Genomic DNA, 17,016 nt, shown 5'->3' with positions numbered 1-17,016 from the left:
AGCTGAGTGCTTTTGTGATTTGGCACTATATAAATAGAGTTGAATTGAAAAGTAGAGTTTAAAATGTTATCAAAGTGCCAATAAATAATCTCAATGAGAAAAAAGATTATTCTTTACTGACTGACAGTTTGTATTTCATTTACTGTAGTAGCAGTGGCGGAAAACATTTGCAGCTCCAGCAGAGATTCAAACTTCTGTAATGCAATGAACTTGATTAATTGGAGCGCAGACATTTAAAACTACTTGAGGCCTGACAGCCTGAATACACTGAATCATTTGTGATATCTGGTTGTTACCTTTTTTGATGGATATTTTTATGAAATGACAGCTGCACTTTCAAGTTATGTTTTGTTTTTTTAAAGGTTTGTCATGTACACCTCACCACTGTCTCGCTGAACTCGGCTCATAAACTTTAGCAAACTTCAGCACTTCACTTTTGTTCTTAAAAACCAGTACCAGCACACTAAAGGTGTTCTCAATTCTCATATCACTCTTCAAGATTGCATTAAACAACTGAATTAAAAATGCACCGGGCTATCTCCCAGACATCTTGATACCACCACAGGTTTGTCATCTGGACCAACTGCCTTTCCACTTTTCATCCTCTCAGCTGTCCTAACTTCCTCCCTACTAATCTTCTGCACTTCCTGTTTCACAAACTGTCCTCAAGCCATTCTTCTCTCTCTTTGATTTTCTTCCTTCATTAGCTCCTCAAAGTAATACTTCCTACTTCTCAGCACACTTTCTTCATATGTTTGTATATTTCCATTTCTGTCCTTAATAACACGAACATGCTGCACATCCTTTTGAATTGATACAAGTCCCTTTCTCCTTCCTTAGTATCCAGTCTCATTTAAATGATCATTAGAATTAAATAAGTATTTCAAGAAATTATATGCCACAGTAGAGATTTTTTTAAATCATCATTCGTTATAACAATTTCTGAACAAGCATCAGAATCTGCTCTCCCATTATGCTCTCCCGTTCAGTCCAACGAAAAGAATATTCGCAAAACACAAAAATAGAGTTTCAAATACAGTGTAAACAGTATAAATATATATATGTAGATGTTGATATGTGTGCGCTTGAGTCATTATTTATGTTGTGTGTACGTTCGGTAAATAATAATAATAATAATAATAAGTAGACTGTAATTATCTGTATCAGTAGAAACCGTTTAAAAGCTGTGACTGAATTGGGTGATTAAATTTTCCCCTTCAAAAACTACAAATCTCGATTTTGCGGGCGCAATGAGCGCTTCTACGTCATATCCGCCGTTTCCCTCCGGAAGTACAGTTAATTTTTATTCACGGAAAAAAAAGAAAAAAACAGCTGTTGTTGAAAAAGAAAACATCAAAGTGAGTTTCATGGACGAATGCCGTGCTTTACCTGTTCGCTGACTTTAGTATCGTGAGGACTACAGTGTGGGGGCTGTGCTCAGTGTGTCCCGCCGCTCTTTAGGCTGATTTGGAGCAGCGAGGCTCGGTTCGCTCATTTGTTGCGAGTTTGCTGCTGCTGCTAGCTGTTAGCTGTTAGCTTCCATCACTGTGGACTTCCAGCTAGCACGCTAGCCACGCTCAGCTAGCTAACTGACCATTTCTGAGTGTCTGATGAACTCCGAGTGACAGTAAAACCTGCTGGCTGCCACACAGCTAGTGAAATAAGGCGCGTAGATGGGGAATTAGTGCGTGAAAGTAGATCGTACATTGTGTGACTCGTTAGCCTCCTAGTTTGCGATTTATCACTGTTTATGTCAAACGTTAGCCAGCTTTGTTGCTTGTGGAAGAAATAGGTAATAGTTGATGGATTTGCTTATAATTACCTTATCATTGCTTACCATTTCCAAGAAAGGAGGTGTTCCCATTTTACCGAGAAACTCCATGATGCTGGAAAAAAAAGTGAATTACTTTGTAACTACAGGATTATTTTCCTTGTAAGTCCTCGCCTCAGCTTTATCATGTTTTTGTGAAATATTTTGCAGAATGCCGGCATCAAAGAGAGGATCGGCCCCTCCAGACTCGCAGTCCAAGATAAGGAAGTTGGATGAGGACGGAGAGGCTGCGCCATCCAAAACTGTACCAGCCGCCAATAATCAGTCACATAACAACACAGGAAATATGAAAGAAAAGACAGCAGCCCCACGGACTAAGAAAAAACTCTGTGCTTCACCGGAAGGGGGACATAAACTAGCCAAGTCCCCCAAACAGAGCTCGCCTCCGAAGGATTCCAGCAAAACTTCCCCTGACCCACCTGTCAAAAAAGCCAAGCTCCAGAAAGCCACAAGTGCCTCCTGTGGAGAAGCTCCCTCACCGAGAGCGAACTCCAAAACCTCCCTGAAGCGAACTGCCTCCACGGACTCTGACGAGTTGAGTAGTGATGGTAGTAAGGCTGACTTCTTCAGAGAAAGGGATGATGAAGACAAGGCCCGCTGCATCAGAAAATACTCAAATCGAGTCAAAGCCAAGCGAAAGACAGAAGAGTCGCCTTCTGTCTCCGAGGATACGAGTCAAGGTTTATCTTCTCCACCTAAGGACCTCATACAGATGGACCACAATTATGGTATATTCACAGATTCACCATGTCTTGAAACTACAGATGAGGCAAATGAGAACATTAAAAAAGAATCTGCAGAATCTTTTACTGAGCAAGAGAGACCACAAATATCAGCTATTGCACCACAGGAGGTGTCAAAGGAAACTACGGTCTCTGTAACAGACACCAAATTTGAGTCTTCAGCTAATGAAAGTAAACATAAAGAATTACAAAATGTAGAAAGCCAAAAGGGTGTAGATAATGAAACACCAGCATCATCAAGACACATTTCAGACCATCTCATATCCGAGGCTGAAAAGAAGGATGAGGAAGAGTTCGTTCAAAAGGATTTAGATGATAAAACACTACCATCATCAATGGAAACACTAAGTTCGGCTGCTGGAGAGGTGGATCCAAAGTGTAAAGATGAAAAACAGTCTTGCATGTCAGAAAGTCTGAGAACTGAAACTAAAACAAATGAAACCACACAGTTTGTTTCTGGAGAGAATAAATTGAGTATTCAGTGTACAGCTAAGGGAACAACTGAATCTGCCACCGTATCTGCAGCCCTTAGTAATGAATTCAACTCTGCATCAGAACAGCAGCTTGTGGAAAGTGGTATTCCAGAGAATGAGACTCAAGCAGACATTATTGTCAGAGCTCTAGCTACTTCCGACAGGGAATCAAATCTTGTAGACACGCAGGATGACGTGCCAATTGCAGTTACCGACACGTGTGTTGATGTGGAAACAATGGTCATAAGGTCTGAGGAAGAGCTTCAAGAAAGCGATGGAAAAGGAGCTGACTTCCAGTTGACTCAGGTCGTCTCTTGTCCTGGAGGTTTGGTTGAGAGACAACTGAGCCATGACTCTGTGATAACTGACAGCTGCACTGAAATATTGACTCCTGATTGCGAGGCTGTTCAAAGAGAAGTGATTTCCGAATGTTTTACAGTTCCAGACGGTCAGATAGCACCTAGCGTAGATCTGCAAAATCAGGAGAACCACAGACTTTTTGACAACACTGCAGAAAAGCCTGATGATGGAGTTAAAGAAGATTCTGAGAGCACAGAAGGAGACACGAGCATGATTTGTGTCACTGCAGCAAGCAGCCAGATCAACATGGATATACAGACTGCAGCAGCATCAGAGGAGATTTCTGTAGTGGAAACACAAAGACAGGAAAAACAGGATGCTCCTGAACCTATCGCAGACATATCTACAAACTTTCATGAGGATCATGTGGGAGAAAACTGTAGAATTATGGAAGACAAACACTCTGTGAGCTTTGGACATAGTAGTGGAGCTGAGACTGAAAATAAAATAGAAACACAGAACATAGTGATTTCGGAGGTTTCTAATACAGAAGTGCAAATTCTTGAGACCCAGGAAATCTGCAACGCTACTACAGCCGAATCCACAGAGGTTCATGATATGGATGATAAATCTGACAACATTAAAACCTTTGAATGTGCTGATGGGTCTGAAAGCCAAGAGAAAATACAAACACAGAGCTTATCAGCTTTGGAGGTTAGTAATCCAGCAGCTAAAGTGGAAGTACAAAACCAGGAGAGGCCAGACGGCGAAGCCACGAGTGACAAAGTTCAGGAAGATCTGAGGACTGCAAACTATGAGAGCAGCAAAGAAGCTGAATGTGTTGCTGTGGAAAAACGAATGGAAACACCAGACGATGTAGAGGCTGAAACCACATCAGTGGAGATCTGTAACATTGAGCAAACGCATCAGATGAGCCAGGTGGACAGTGAATCTACCACAGCTGAATCACACATGGATCAAATTGTTGAAAATGTGCAATCTGTGGAAATGCAGACAAAATTAACAATGGAGGTTTCATATCCATCCGCTTTGGTGGAAATCCAGAGAAGTCAAACAGAAGTGGAGCTACAGACCACATTGGGGACGAGTTCTGACATTGCACGTGGAGCAGGAATACAAAGTCACAAAAATCATGAAATCAATGAATGCAATACAGACGACATCCCTAAAGAGATTAAAGAAGACCCAATAATTGAAAATTTGCAAACTGTGCAGAATGAAGATAAATGTGTGACACTAACTCCAGAGATTTCTGAAGCAGCTCATTCAGTGGAAATGCACAGTGAGAAAAGTCCAGAAGTAGTGGAGATGGAGTCTGCAGCAACATCAGAGGAGGTTTCTAACATACCTGCAGCGCAAATACAAAACCAAGAGAATCAGGATGTTGGTGCACATATTACAGACACAGTTTATACAGAGTCTGTGACTGTCACTAAGAACGAAAACAAAACAGAAGATCAGCCTAAATCGCCAATAGAATTTACCGGACATGCCTCTACGATGGAATTACAGAGTGAGAAAAGTCAAAATGAAGTTGAGATGGAAACTGCAACAACATCAGAGGTGGTTTCTGACACATCTGCAGTGGAAACAGAAACCCAGACGAGTCAGGATGTCTGTGAAGATGGTGCAGGCATGCAGATCGACTCTGTGACTGTTGCAGAAAATGAAAACAAAAAAGAAGAAAAGGCTAAAACCACACCAGAGATTTCCGAAGTGGTCCCTTCAGTGGAAGCACAAAGTGAGAAAATTCAGAGTGAAGTGGGTATGGAGTCTGCAGCACCTTCAGAGGAGGTTTCTAAGATACCTGCAGTGGAAATCCAAAGTCAGATAAGCAAGGTTATCACAGTATGTAGCACAGATGTACATACACAGTCAGTGACATCAACACCAGACTCCCCTAAAGAATCCATCTCAGTGGCAATCCAGCTGGTGCAAAGTCAAAATGAAGTGGATGCGGAGCAGAAAACACCAGAGGAGGTTGCTAACATACCTGCATTGGAAATAAAGGGCCAGGATGTCATTGAACATAACACAGACATACTCATGCAGCCCATCAGTGTCTCGGAGAATGAAAATGAAATGGAAAAACAGGCTCCATCGATATCAGAGGCAGAGATTTCAGTGGAAGTACAAAGCGGCAAAAGTCTATCTGAAGTGGAGATGGAGACCACAACAACATCAGAAGAGCTTTGTAGCCCACCGGCAGCGGAAACACATAAGCAGAAGAGTCAGGATGTCAGTGAACACACAGAAGATTCATATACACAGCCCGTCGCTGTCCCAGAGAGAGAAATTGAAATGGAAGAGCAGGCTAAATCGACACAAGAGATTTCAGTGGAAATACAAAGTGAGAACAGCCTAAATGAAGTCGACATGGAGTCTGCAGCTGCATCAGAGGAGATTTCTAGCACACCTGCAGCGGAAATACAAAATCAGACAAGCAAAGATGTCTGTGAACGGAGCACAGACGTACATACAGAGCCTGTTACTGGTGCAGAGAATGAAAACAAAAAGCAGGATACATTAATAGCAGATATTTCTATTTCAGCACACAGGCAGGAGATACAGGAAGCCACTGAACCTACGGGAGACATATCTAAAGAAGTCCACAAAGGATTAAGGAATCCCACAAATTACCCCAACAAAGCACATTGTGTCACTGCTGCTGAGAGTCAGGTGGAAATGGAGGCAACAGAAGCACCAAAGGAGACATCTGAGCCAACAAATAACCAAAGCCAGAAAGGTCAGGAGGTCAGTGAACTGACTATAAACACTACAGTAGAGAAAGACTTTATTAATGCTCTGAGTGAAGAGGAGGATGATAAGGTTAAGGCCGACTGTGTCACTGCTGCTGAGAGTCAAAGAAAAGTGGAAGTGCAGACAACAGAAACACCGGAGGAGGTTTCTGATCTAAAGAATGTGCCAGAAACACAAAGTCAGAAAAATCGGGAGACCACTGAGCTCAAAACAGACACTGAGGCAGGTAAAGATTTCATTAATACTGAAGAAAAGGATAACAAGGTCGATGCTGAATGTGTCAGTGTTACTGAGAGTCTAGGAGAAATGGAAACACAGACAGTAGAAGCACCAGAGAAGATTACTTATCTGACAAATAAACAAAATCAGAGAGGTCAAGAGGTCAGTGAACTCACTACAGACACTGAAGTGGAAAAAGATTTGACCGGGACAGAGTGCGAGGAAAAGGCTGTCGAGGTTAACGAGGAAAGCTTAAGCGCTGTTGAGAATCAAGGAGAAATGGAAGTGCAGACAACAGAATCAGGAGAAGAAAGATCTGACGTTGAAGTACACAACGATGGAAATCAGGAGGTCGGTGACGTTCAGGAAGATCTTATGTCTGCACGCTGTGAGACTAGAAATGAGGAAGAGCCTGCTTCTGAATGTGTTAACATTTTAGAAACTACTGCAGAAGGGAGTCCTTATCTAACAAAACAGCAAAGTAATGTTACTGAGGAAATAAATGAAGACACTACAGCCTTATTAGAAATTCAGAAACAGAGAGGGCCTCCTGCTGACGTGGATATAACAAGTGAATCAACAGAAAGGGAAGCTTCAGTGTTAGAAGAGGAAACGGGGAGCCAAATGTTTAATGAGGTCAAGGCTGACGGATCTGTTGGTAACATCGAAGGAGGAGGAGCGGATAGCAGCGAAGTAATGCTTTTTGTTTGTGGGCAAACCGACAACAACAATGTCGTAATTCAGCCTTCTGAGGAGCAGATTGAGATGGTTAATCAGTCAGCAGTCGGGTCCCATGAAAACCAGATAGTGTACGAGCCCATTAGTAGCCCAGAGAGTAATGATGATCGTGATGTGTCTGCAGCGGCAGCAGAGAAGCACGATGCCGTTTCTATATTAGATATACAATGCACAGAGGCTGAACAGATGGAAACAAACTTTTCCAGTAATGAAGACAACAGAGAAATTGGTGGGATACAGCTGGTAAATGAAGCTGCTAAGGGGGAAATTTGTGTCCCAGACAGCCAGGCAGGGGTTGAAATGGAAGTACAAGCGCAGCCAGCACAGTTGGAGCAGAGTAACGCTACCGTGGATGTGAAAGAAGTTGCACCGATCAGCTCTAGCAGTGACATGAGCGTGGCAGATGGAGGGTCAGGAAATGCTGCAGAAGTGAAGAGTGAAATGACAGTGAAAAGTGAAGGAAATGGCATTTCAGAGTGCATCAGAGCCACTGAGTTTTCTGAGCAGGTGCAGCACGATGCTGGCGTTCAGGAGGCTGCGGGCGTCACGGTAACAACAACAACTCTACCAACAACAACTACGTCCTCCACTGAATTTGAGGTACCAGGTGGTGCATCTGAGGAATATGTGATTTTAGAGCCAGTCCCACAGAGTGAAATTCACTTTGATATCGTCACTCAAGCTGCAACCGAATCAGGTCTGGCAGCCTCTCTTTCAGAGCAGGTGAATCCAGAAAGTGAGTCGATGGAGGAGAAGGCAGAGAGTGAGAGGACTTTAAATGGTTCAGAGCAAACTGTGTTTACTGAAGCGGCGGCTAGTTCAGGTGAGGTAGCAGAGCAGGAGACAAACATTTCACCTGTGGAGGAAGACGTTCAGGTTATTCAGCCTTCTGGCCACCAGTCATCTCACATGGTGGACATGAATACCTCCCATGACTCTGAACCCCAAAGCGGGATTGAAGACATTAATGTAGTGGTGATAGAGGATGCTCAAGATAACCTGGACATACAAGAAGTGCAGATTCTAGAGGACATCGAGATCGGACATGAGATTATAGTGGTGGAGGAAGAGAATGATGAAGACGGTGACATTGCAGTAGTAGAAAAGCCACAAGAAACAGCCGAGGCAGGCCCGCCTAAGAAGCCTGAGGAAAAGGCGAATGAGAAGTACATATGTAACAGTAGTGGGCCTGACATGAAGAAAAACAGCACAGCTGAAAAGACCGAAGAGGAAAAGAAAGCTCAAGAGCCAGAAAAACCCAAGAAACAAGAAATGAACACGCAAGCGAGAACCAAAGCTCGCCTCGCAGCTCTGGCTGAGCAGAAGGCTGCGGCAGCTAAGAGAAGTGCAAACAGGCAGCAGCTGAATCTCTTAGCCCTGTGTCAGGAGATCGCAGAGGACATTGCCACAGACAGCATGCTGCTGAAGAGGATAGAAGAAGAAAAACAAGCGGCGGCAGCAGCAGCAGCCAAGAGTGAAGCCAGCAAGAAGGAACGCCCGCCTGTTAACACGCAAGATGCCAACACGGTTAATGTCGCAACTCCTGCTGGACCAGAGGGATGCGCCCCTCCTTCGGTGACCCCTGCTTCTGAGGCACCCCCAGCCCAGCCCTCAACGGCTGATTCAGCCGAAACTCAGCCTTCCGCCGAGCCTCCGAAGAGACGTTTCTTCATCACGCAGATTTCAGTGCCGCTGAAAGTCCACGAGAAAAAGAAGCTGACTCGATATCAAAGACTCAGACAGGTCGAGCTGCAGAGAGAGAAAATGTCATGGGCACGTGTGAAGAAACTAAAGTCTGACCAAGCAAATCAGATGTTCTCAGACATGGATTGGCAGGCACCTTTTTCTGCTGCCTCTCTTTTTCCAGTGAGCCCTGTTACCACACCTCCTCCTCAACCTGCAGCCAGTCCAGCAACCTCCCAACTGAGTCCTTCTGCATCTAGCAAACCTGCTACACCGAAGGCAGAAGCTCCCAAGGATGAGCCTAAGGCTGAGCCGGCTAAAACTGAACCCACTAAAGCTGAAACCTCCAAAAAACAACCAACGAAAACTGAAACTCCTAAAACTGAACCCCCTAAAACTGAAACTGCCAAACCTGAAGCCTCTAAAACGGAGCCTCCTAGTACTGAAAACCGTAGAACTACACGGCAAAGCAAGGCTCAGACTACTAAAGCAGCAGCTACTCCAGAGCCCCCGCCAAAAGTCACAAGATCAGGAACCAAGAGAACCCTCCCAGCAATACCACCTCCCATGCCCAACGGACTTAATGCTCAGAAACTGAAAATGGAAGTTGAGTACAAGCCGTACAGACCCAGGCCGAAGTATTCTCCTGACGATTTTGAGCTGGATGATGACCCATTACCAGCAAAGCCGAAACCACCCGGCCTCCAGTCAAACCCTTCGGCTCAGCCTAAACCCACTCTACTATCAAAGCCCACGCTCACAGCGCAACTTGCCAACCAGGCAAAACTCAAAGCTCAGACCAAGCCTGCTGGGCAGATCTCAGGTCAGTCAAAGCCCTCTGTTGCAGTTCCAGCTCAGTTAAAGCCCGCACAGTTAAAACCAGCTGTTGCACCAGCAACACAGTCTAAGGCCACAGCTGCAACTGCAGCTTCATCCAAACTTGCTTCTTCAGCGAATGCTCCGTTAAAGTCTCCAGTCCCGACTGCAACTCAGTCTAAAGTTGTTTCAGCTCCGGCTCAGTCCAAGCCTGCAGCTTCTGTTTCACCTCAGCTGAAGACTGCAGGTGCCAATGCAAATCTAACACAGCTGAAAACATCTGCTTCACCTGCAGCTCGGCCTGCTGTTGCAGCCACATCTGGGATGAAGCCTGCTGCCTCTAAGGCTGGTGCAATTTCAGTGCCTCAGAGACCCACAGATCCTGCATGTAAAGAAAACGACAAGTGCAAGGTAAGTCAGAAATAAATTATTCTATGATCAGTGTCACAGGCGCTGCACATGTTACTTACCTTATTTCTTTCATACACAGAATGCAGCTCATCCACTTTCATCAGCTCCACCTGAAGAGAGCGCCAAAGTGTCTGACAAGCTTACAGGTATCTGTGTATATTAATTGCAATCCTGACTCAGATTTACCTCCATCAGCTTGTCCAGATTGTCTACCTGTCTGTGCCAGTGTCTGCTAGCGGGATTACTCAAAAAGTCATGGACTTGCCTGAAAGTGCTACCAGAAGTGTCCCAACGTAGACGTGATTAATTCAGATTCAGACTCTTTATCATTTTGAGGAAAAATAGAAAACATAAGCTTCACAAATACATGTGAAATGGAAAAAAGAAAAGTTGGGAGGCATCATCTTGGTTTCTTGAAAATACCTCCAGTTAATCTGGATCAAGCATCCAGGGAGTCTGTATTTTCAGTTATGGTAGAGGGCTGCACTACCAGTGTACGATCCACAATTTTTTATGAGAAAAAAAAGTTAATTTTTATCATTCAGATTTGAATTCGGCCATAGACTAGAATAATTTATCAAAATAATGAGGCAAGCAACACACATTTTAAATCCTGCTCTTTTAGGTTGTTTTTTACTTCACCTTAATCAAAATAAATGCATAGAAATGTTTAAAAAAAGTGAAATTCACATCTCTCATCTTTAACCAGCTTATTCTTCCTGGCAGGCCGACACTGTTGCATAAACGTGGTTCTTATCTGCCTGCTTATAGGACAGCAAACACAACATGCAGTGTTTGGATAGGTGTTAGGTTGAAATTCAGGCCTCTAAATACTGATTACATTAAGGTAAGCACCCCTGTCAGCGTGCACTTAGTTGCGTCTGCAGCTTTGTGCTGGTAGTGTTATGTCTCACATCGCCGAACACTGGACCTGAACAGGTTACCCACAAGGTCACGTTCCTTTAAAGGGACAGGCTCGGTAATAAAACTATCTGTCCACCTCAGATTTCAGCGTCTTTCATCAGTTAACCGCGAGTGCAGCACATGTTGTCATACATGTCCAGTCTTGGATCTTTGACTAATGTTTCAAAACATTAACTTTTCCAAGATCAGCGCTAAATGTTATTTATTTATTTATTTTACTCTCAATCTGTTGTTTAAGTAAATTAGGAATTTATATTTTAAGTTTTTTTTATTGTATTTTGTCAACAACCTTCTTAAATGTGTGTATAATTATGTTGCTGTGTAAAATCCTTTCTTTTATACGTTGATCTTTCTCCAGAGAGTAAAGCAGAAAGCTTGAAGGCAGCAGAGCAGACATCAGGAAAGCCTTGTCAAGAGTAAGAAGCTTTTCTAAAGTTGTTTGACATGTTTTATTTTGGTTTTTTTCGCCTCTTAGCGGTTGAAACCTTCAGTAACCCGATGTGTTTTTCAATCACAGCAAAGCCGTGAAGCCACAGGATGGCGGGGCTCCTCTCTCCGAAGCTTGCCTGCAAAAAGAAGTCAAGAAGCTAAAGGAGGCTGACAAAGATGGCACCCAAACAGTTATTGTGAGTGAACGAGATAGTTTCCTCTGACCTCATTTTAAATCCTGCGCTGTTGCAATGGAAAACATGGATCATAAGTTGGGTTCTTTCTGTGTTCTGTCACTCTGGAAAACTAAGTGAAATTGAATTCTTGAGAGTGAGCTTATTGCTTTACTTTGTTCTCGCAGGATGCAGGACAGAAGCATTTTGGAGCAGTGGCCTGCAGTGTGTGTGGGATGCTCTACTCTGCTGCCAACCCCGAGGATGAATCTCAGCATTTGCTGTTTCACAACCAGTTCATCAGCGCCGTCAAATATGTGGTGAGGGAAAGTCACATGCTTATGCCTGTTAAACTGACTCCCTGGATCTTGGCAATAAATGCCCACAAATTTATAGATATGGCTTACAAAAAATAAGCAATGCAGTGCAGGGACAACTGAGGCTTCCTGATAAAGGGAGTCTTGACCCTCGTCTTCCACTCTATGCTGCACTACAGTGAGCAAGACTGCAGGTATTTGATGAGATTCCTCCTTAAGATTGCCCGTTGGACATTTTTCTAACTTCCCACCTCTAGAAAAGTAGGTAAGCACAGCTCTTTGTTTATTCAGTTCAAGTGTGATTTATTCTCAGTGACTATTCTGGTGGCAGAAGAGACAGTAAATAAAGTTAAATTGAAAATGTAATTTTATTTGGTTTACGTCAAATGATTCTGTCGGCTTATAAGAAGATTTATTACCTGGAATGTTTTGCGCCTATTTGCCAAAATTGTCCAAGATTGGGAGTGACTGCATATAGAAAATGGATTAATACCTACTTAGGAAATTTAGACGATATAATTAAATACTTTCTATTCTTTTTGCTTTCCTTTTTTTTGTCAGGGATGGAAAAAGGAGAGGATTTTGTCCGAGTTTCCAGATGGCAAGATCATTCTCGTCCTGCCAGATGATCCCAAATATGCTCTGAAGAAGGTATGTTTACACCAGCGTTTGCTAGCGTGGACTGTTCAGGGCTTATATGTCTGGATTGATAGTTAGGTCCCCAAAACAAGAAGTCCCCAGTTTTTATATTTTTTGGCTCTGTCTTTTACTGCCACCGAGTTAACATGAAATAGCCAGCATGCAGTTGAATTACAGACTGCTGTAATTCTACAGATTGCAACAACCTCCTCAAGTGTAGCAGAACAATAAGTATAAATACATTTAAATAAAATACTCTTTTGAGAATCCTTTGCAGGGAGTGACTGTCTGAGGTAGCAGTCACACAGGCCTAGCAAAAGGTAACAATAGGTACTTTTCTCCACTAGGGAAAAATGTGTATTCCCTGACATGTTGCCAAGTCGTTGCTTTGTGTTGCAAAGAGGGTACTGCACCAAAAATCTTGCAATTGCTTTGCTTGCTAGTAGATTCCCGTGATCACTAGAGGTGGGCAGATCAATCCAAATGTTGATAGTGTCGATCCCAACACTGGTATTGGTATCGGATCGATACTAGCACGATATGATCGATATTTTGTTTCCACTCTCTAAGTTCAGTATGTGTCACACTGCATTGAGTTAAATTATTTTTGGGGCAAATGGAAAAAACACAAACCTCAATCATGCACTAAAATTTTATTTATAGCCTATAGCACATTTAAAGAACAGAAGGCATTTAAATTCTACATCTCTAAAAAAACACCAAACTGTTTCAAAATGCATGAAAAACTGAAAGGTGTGTATTACTAAGTGGCTTGTACTTTGGAAAGTAAAAATCACAGCAATTTAGTGGCCATTAAGATGTGTTCAGAATTTATAAATTAGTGATGATTCAACTCATAAATCACGACACATTGCTGTTCCTTACATAAGCTGCTTTTTTAAGTTAATAGTATCAGTATTGGTATCGCTAGTATTGGCTCTGTATTTACTTAGTATTGGTTCAATACCAGCATTTGCAGTATCACACAGGAAGATGTTGACTTGCCTGCAAATTGATAACTGAGCACTAAGCTGAAGTTAAACTTGAGAAAGTGGGACACAAACCAGAAACAGAGAATGTTCCCCTTCAAAGTAAAAGTCGTAATTTACTACTACTACTATTGCCCGCCACCCCTCCCAGGGTATGGGGTGCCGCACGATCTGATATCCTCGTGTTGGTGTTGTTCCCAGATCATCATACTAAATGTTGTTCCAGGATCAACATTGCAAGTGACCAATCAGAATGTTGTGACGTCATACTTTTGCGACTTCGGGAAAAACCGGCGTAAAACAAAAAACTGTACTTAAGCTGCGTGAAACCGCCTCTGTCCGCCGATCAACGGACCCTGACCCTAACCCTAACCCTAACCGTAACCCTTTAATAAACGGTAAGCAGAATTGATATTGTCCTTGCAACATTGGAATTTCATAAATGCACGAATGGCTTGGTGCGCAAAAGAATAACGTCACAACAATGTGATTGGTCACTTGCAATGTTGAACCTGGAACAACATTTTCATGATGGTCTGGGAACAACACCAACACGAGGATATCAGATCATCCATGGGGTGCCACAGGTAGATCTCAAGAGATTTCTGTCCTGGGCCATTCTTTCTAGTTGGGTCGAGGTGCAACCAATATATTTTAAAGGGTGAAGGCTTTGCTTTGAAGGTGGATGTTCTCTTTTCTTTTTAGTGAGTTTTTGGTGAGTGTTTGCATTTCATTCAGCAATAGCCTTCAACAACTCGCCAACTGATTGGGTAATGTTTTCCCCTAGCAATGAGCAGTTACCTGGGAATCACTTAGCAGTCTCTAGGCCTGTGTGGCTCGGGCCTAAGGTCTGAAACTCAAAGCTTTTACTGAAGCTATTTACTGTTGTAGGGTCTTTCATCCCTCAGTTTTTGTCTTCAGCAAGTAAAATGCTCATTCATGTTTGTGGGTCTCTGTGTGAAGTAAGCAGCCAACTTTGCTGCGTTTGTCTGAGTCTGAGCAGAGAATTCACCCTTATGCACTTAATAATTTAAAGAGCTGTAAACAGCTGAAATGTGAGCAGACAGACTGCATAACCTCTGCCAAGGCTGAAAAGCACATCACAAGAATGCCTGGATCTGGATTAGCTCGTTATATTTTCCTGAAATTTAAAACCGTGTATCTCAGTTTTTCAGCTTGCATTTGTAAATGTGACACCAATACTCCAAGTCTGCCCTGCCTTTGAAAAAAAAGTGCTCAAGTCTCACTTGGACTGTATCCTTAGATATGCTCCAATATTTATCATCCCTGCATTAGCATACTGATTCTTGGATGTACAATAATCTGTTCCTCAGGTTGAGGAGATCCGGGAGATGGTGGACAATGACCTCGGCTTCCAGCAGGTGGAGACCAAGTGTCCCTCAAAGACCAAAACCTTCCTCTTTATCTCTAATGACAAGAAAGTGGCTGGGTGTCTCATAGCTGAGCACATACAAGAGGTAAGAGATGATGATGAGCACATTTGTGAATGATCATCATGTAAAAATTGGGATAAATGAAATTCTTGGCTGATACAGATGTTTAAAATAGCTTAAAATATGAACTAAAATATTGCTTTTTGTGTTTCTAATCTTTCTTTCTTCCTCATGTAACAGTTTTAAGGTATCTGAGCATTTAGACGGACCAAATGGATATAATACAATAAACAGATGTTCGGCCGCTGCTATCAGTAAGTGTCCGTTTATTCTGTGACATTTACTGAGGATTGTGCATGCTCACAGGGGTACAGGGTGATTGAAGAGCCCATGCCAGAGGGTTCGGAGGGAGAGAAGTTGATGTTTGAACGTCAGAGAGCTTGGTGCTGCTCCACAACGCCAGAGCCCGCCATCTGCGGCATCAGTCGCATCTGGGTGGTCAGCGTGATGAGACGTCAGGGCATCGCCTCGCGCATGCTCGAGTGCCTCCGGTCAGTACGGCTGCAAACCGCCAGTCATTTCATCGTCATCATCTCACACACACACACACAATCAAAGTCATATTAATGCAACTCCTGTTTGTTTGTTTTTCTGCACAGGAATAATTTCATATACGGTTCATACCTGAGCAAAGACGAGATCGCCTTCTCCGACCCCACTCCCGACGGGAAACTCTTCGCCACGCATTATTTCGGCACTTCCCAGTTTTTGGTTTATAACTTCGTGAGCGGGACACGCTCGCACCAACCCAAAACCCAAGCAGTATGACGGTCTTCAGATACCGTAACGATGGCTTCATCTGAGACGCTCACCGACCAGTGGGACATCCTCACCAAACACTGAATCTTCACGTGTGTTTTAAAAAGAAAAAACTCCTCGGAGGGGTTACACATTGGTTCAAATCTCAGGATGAAAACAACGAGGTGTTGTTGAAACATGATATTTCACCCTTTAATCCTTCCCCGCATAGTATTTTGAAGAAAAAGAGTATTTTCTTTATACATTTTTAAGTAAACAATTGGTTTTATTAGGAGAATAGAGTTTACATGCATGATCTGACAGCAATAGAAAACAAAGAGCATTTTATCGTTTTATCTTTTGAATCCTCGTGAAACGTAACCATCAACCTGCTGCATTAAACAAATGGTTATTTGCAAGTTTGTTCCTCAGTCGGTTTTTGTCATTTTTACACCCGTTTCCTGTAGTGGAGTGTGTTAAGCTGCCGTTGTCTCCAGATGCGACGTCGATAATCCCTGAAGGGCACAACTGCACAATTTCTTTTGAGGGGTTAAGCTGTGTTTCCTACACTTTGATTTCACTGTCATGTTTTTATTGTAGTATTTCAGAAACAATTTCAACACCTTGATTAGAGAGATGTGGGTTAGAACTGTAGCTTGGGCATTATTTGTGTGCTCTGATCTTCTGAGATCACATTACCTGACTTGTTTTCCCTCAAGCCGAGCCATATACTGTACACCGTTTAGCGGGGCGTTATAGCCTAAACTGTATGAGTGGTGTCTTTAAATTTCACCAAGGCTGTCTTTTGCTTTGTTTGTGCCTGAATGAATCATGTGTGACTTAAGTTGTTGATTTATTTTCTTTACTTTTTTAGCCACATGTTCCTCTTAAGTAGCATCTGGCTTTGTTTTTTTATTCCAGTAGTGTAGATTATCATCTTCCTATTCCTTAGTAACAATGAATTAAAATGTATATCAAATTATCATGTAGATTTATGCATAGTATAACAAGATTTATAATGAAAGATGGGCAAGTTCTTAAGTGTCACGTGTTAAATGGTGTTTGAGTGAAGGTAAATATCAACCAGGTTCAGCCTTTATGATTGAAAACAGGGATATTTGCTCAGTGATCAACATGAGGGGTTTAGATTAACCCGCCTCTCTTCAGATTAACAGTACCATCGTAATCCACCTCTTATTTTCTTCTTCCTCCTTGTTAAAGCGGTTGATTTTAGAACGATGTGGTTGTGTAAGAAAAAGACATTTGATTTATACGAAGCTGTTATGTAAATATTTATTTAAATAAAAGTAAAATGTAAAACATTTTTGGTGTTTCTGATTAGCTGCTTTTGACCTTGT

General features: G+C 42.6%; 1 protein-coding gene across 1 annotated transcript; it reads left to right on the top strand.

Annotated features, from left to right (window-relative positions):
* The first annotated feature begins 1,279 nt into the window (after positions 1-1,279).
* LOC146380467 (uncharacterized) lies at positions 1,280-16,980 on the top strand. The gene is made up of 10 exons (XM_084939552.1): positions 1,280-1,358; positions 1,982-9,995; positions 10,075-10,141; positions 11,278-11,335; positions 11,437-11,545; positions 11,710-11,841; positions 12,400-12,489; positions 14,801-14,944; positions 15,227-15,411; positions 15,520-16,980. The coding sequence occupies exons 2-10, from the start codon at positions 1,983-1,985 to the stop codon at positions 15,686-15,688; spliced, it is 8,967 nt and encodes a 2,988-aa protein (XP_084795678.1). The 5' UTR covers positions 1,280-1,358; position 1,982; the 3' UTR covers positions 15,689-16,980.
* The last annotated feature ends 36 nt before the right edge of the window (positions 16,981-17,016 follow it).

Source organism: Perissodus microlepis, chromosome 9 (genome assembly GCF_051167445.1).
Source record: "Perissodus microlepis isolate ML-2025 ecotype Zambia chromosome 9, ASM5116744v1, whole genome shotgun sequence".
Classification (NCBI taxonomy): Eukaryota; Metazoa; Chordata; class Actinopteri; order Cichliformes; family Cichlidae; genus Perissodus; species Perissodus microlepis.
The sequence above is the reverse complement of the archived record's forward strand: the minus strand, read 5'-3'. Positions and strand labels throughout refer to the sequence as shown.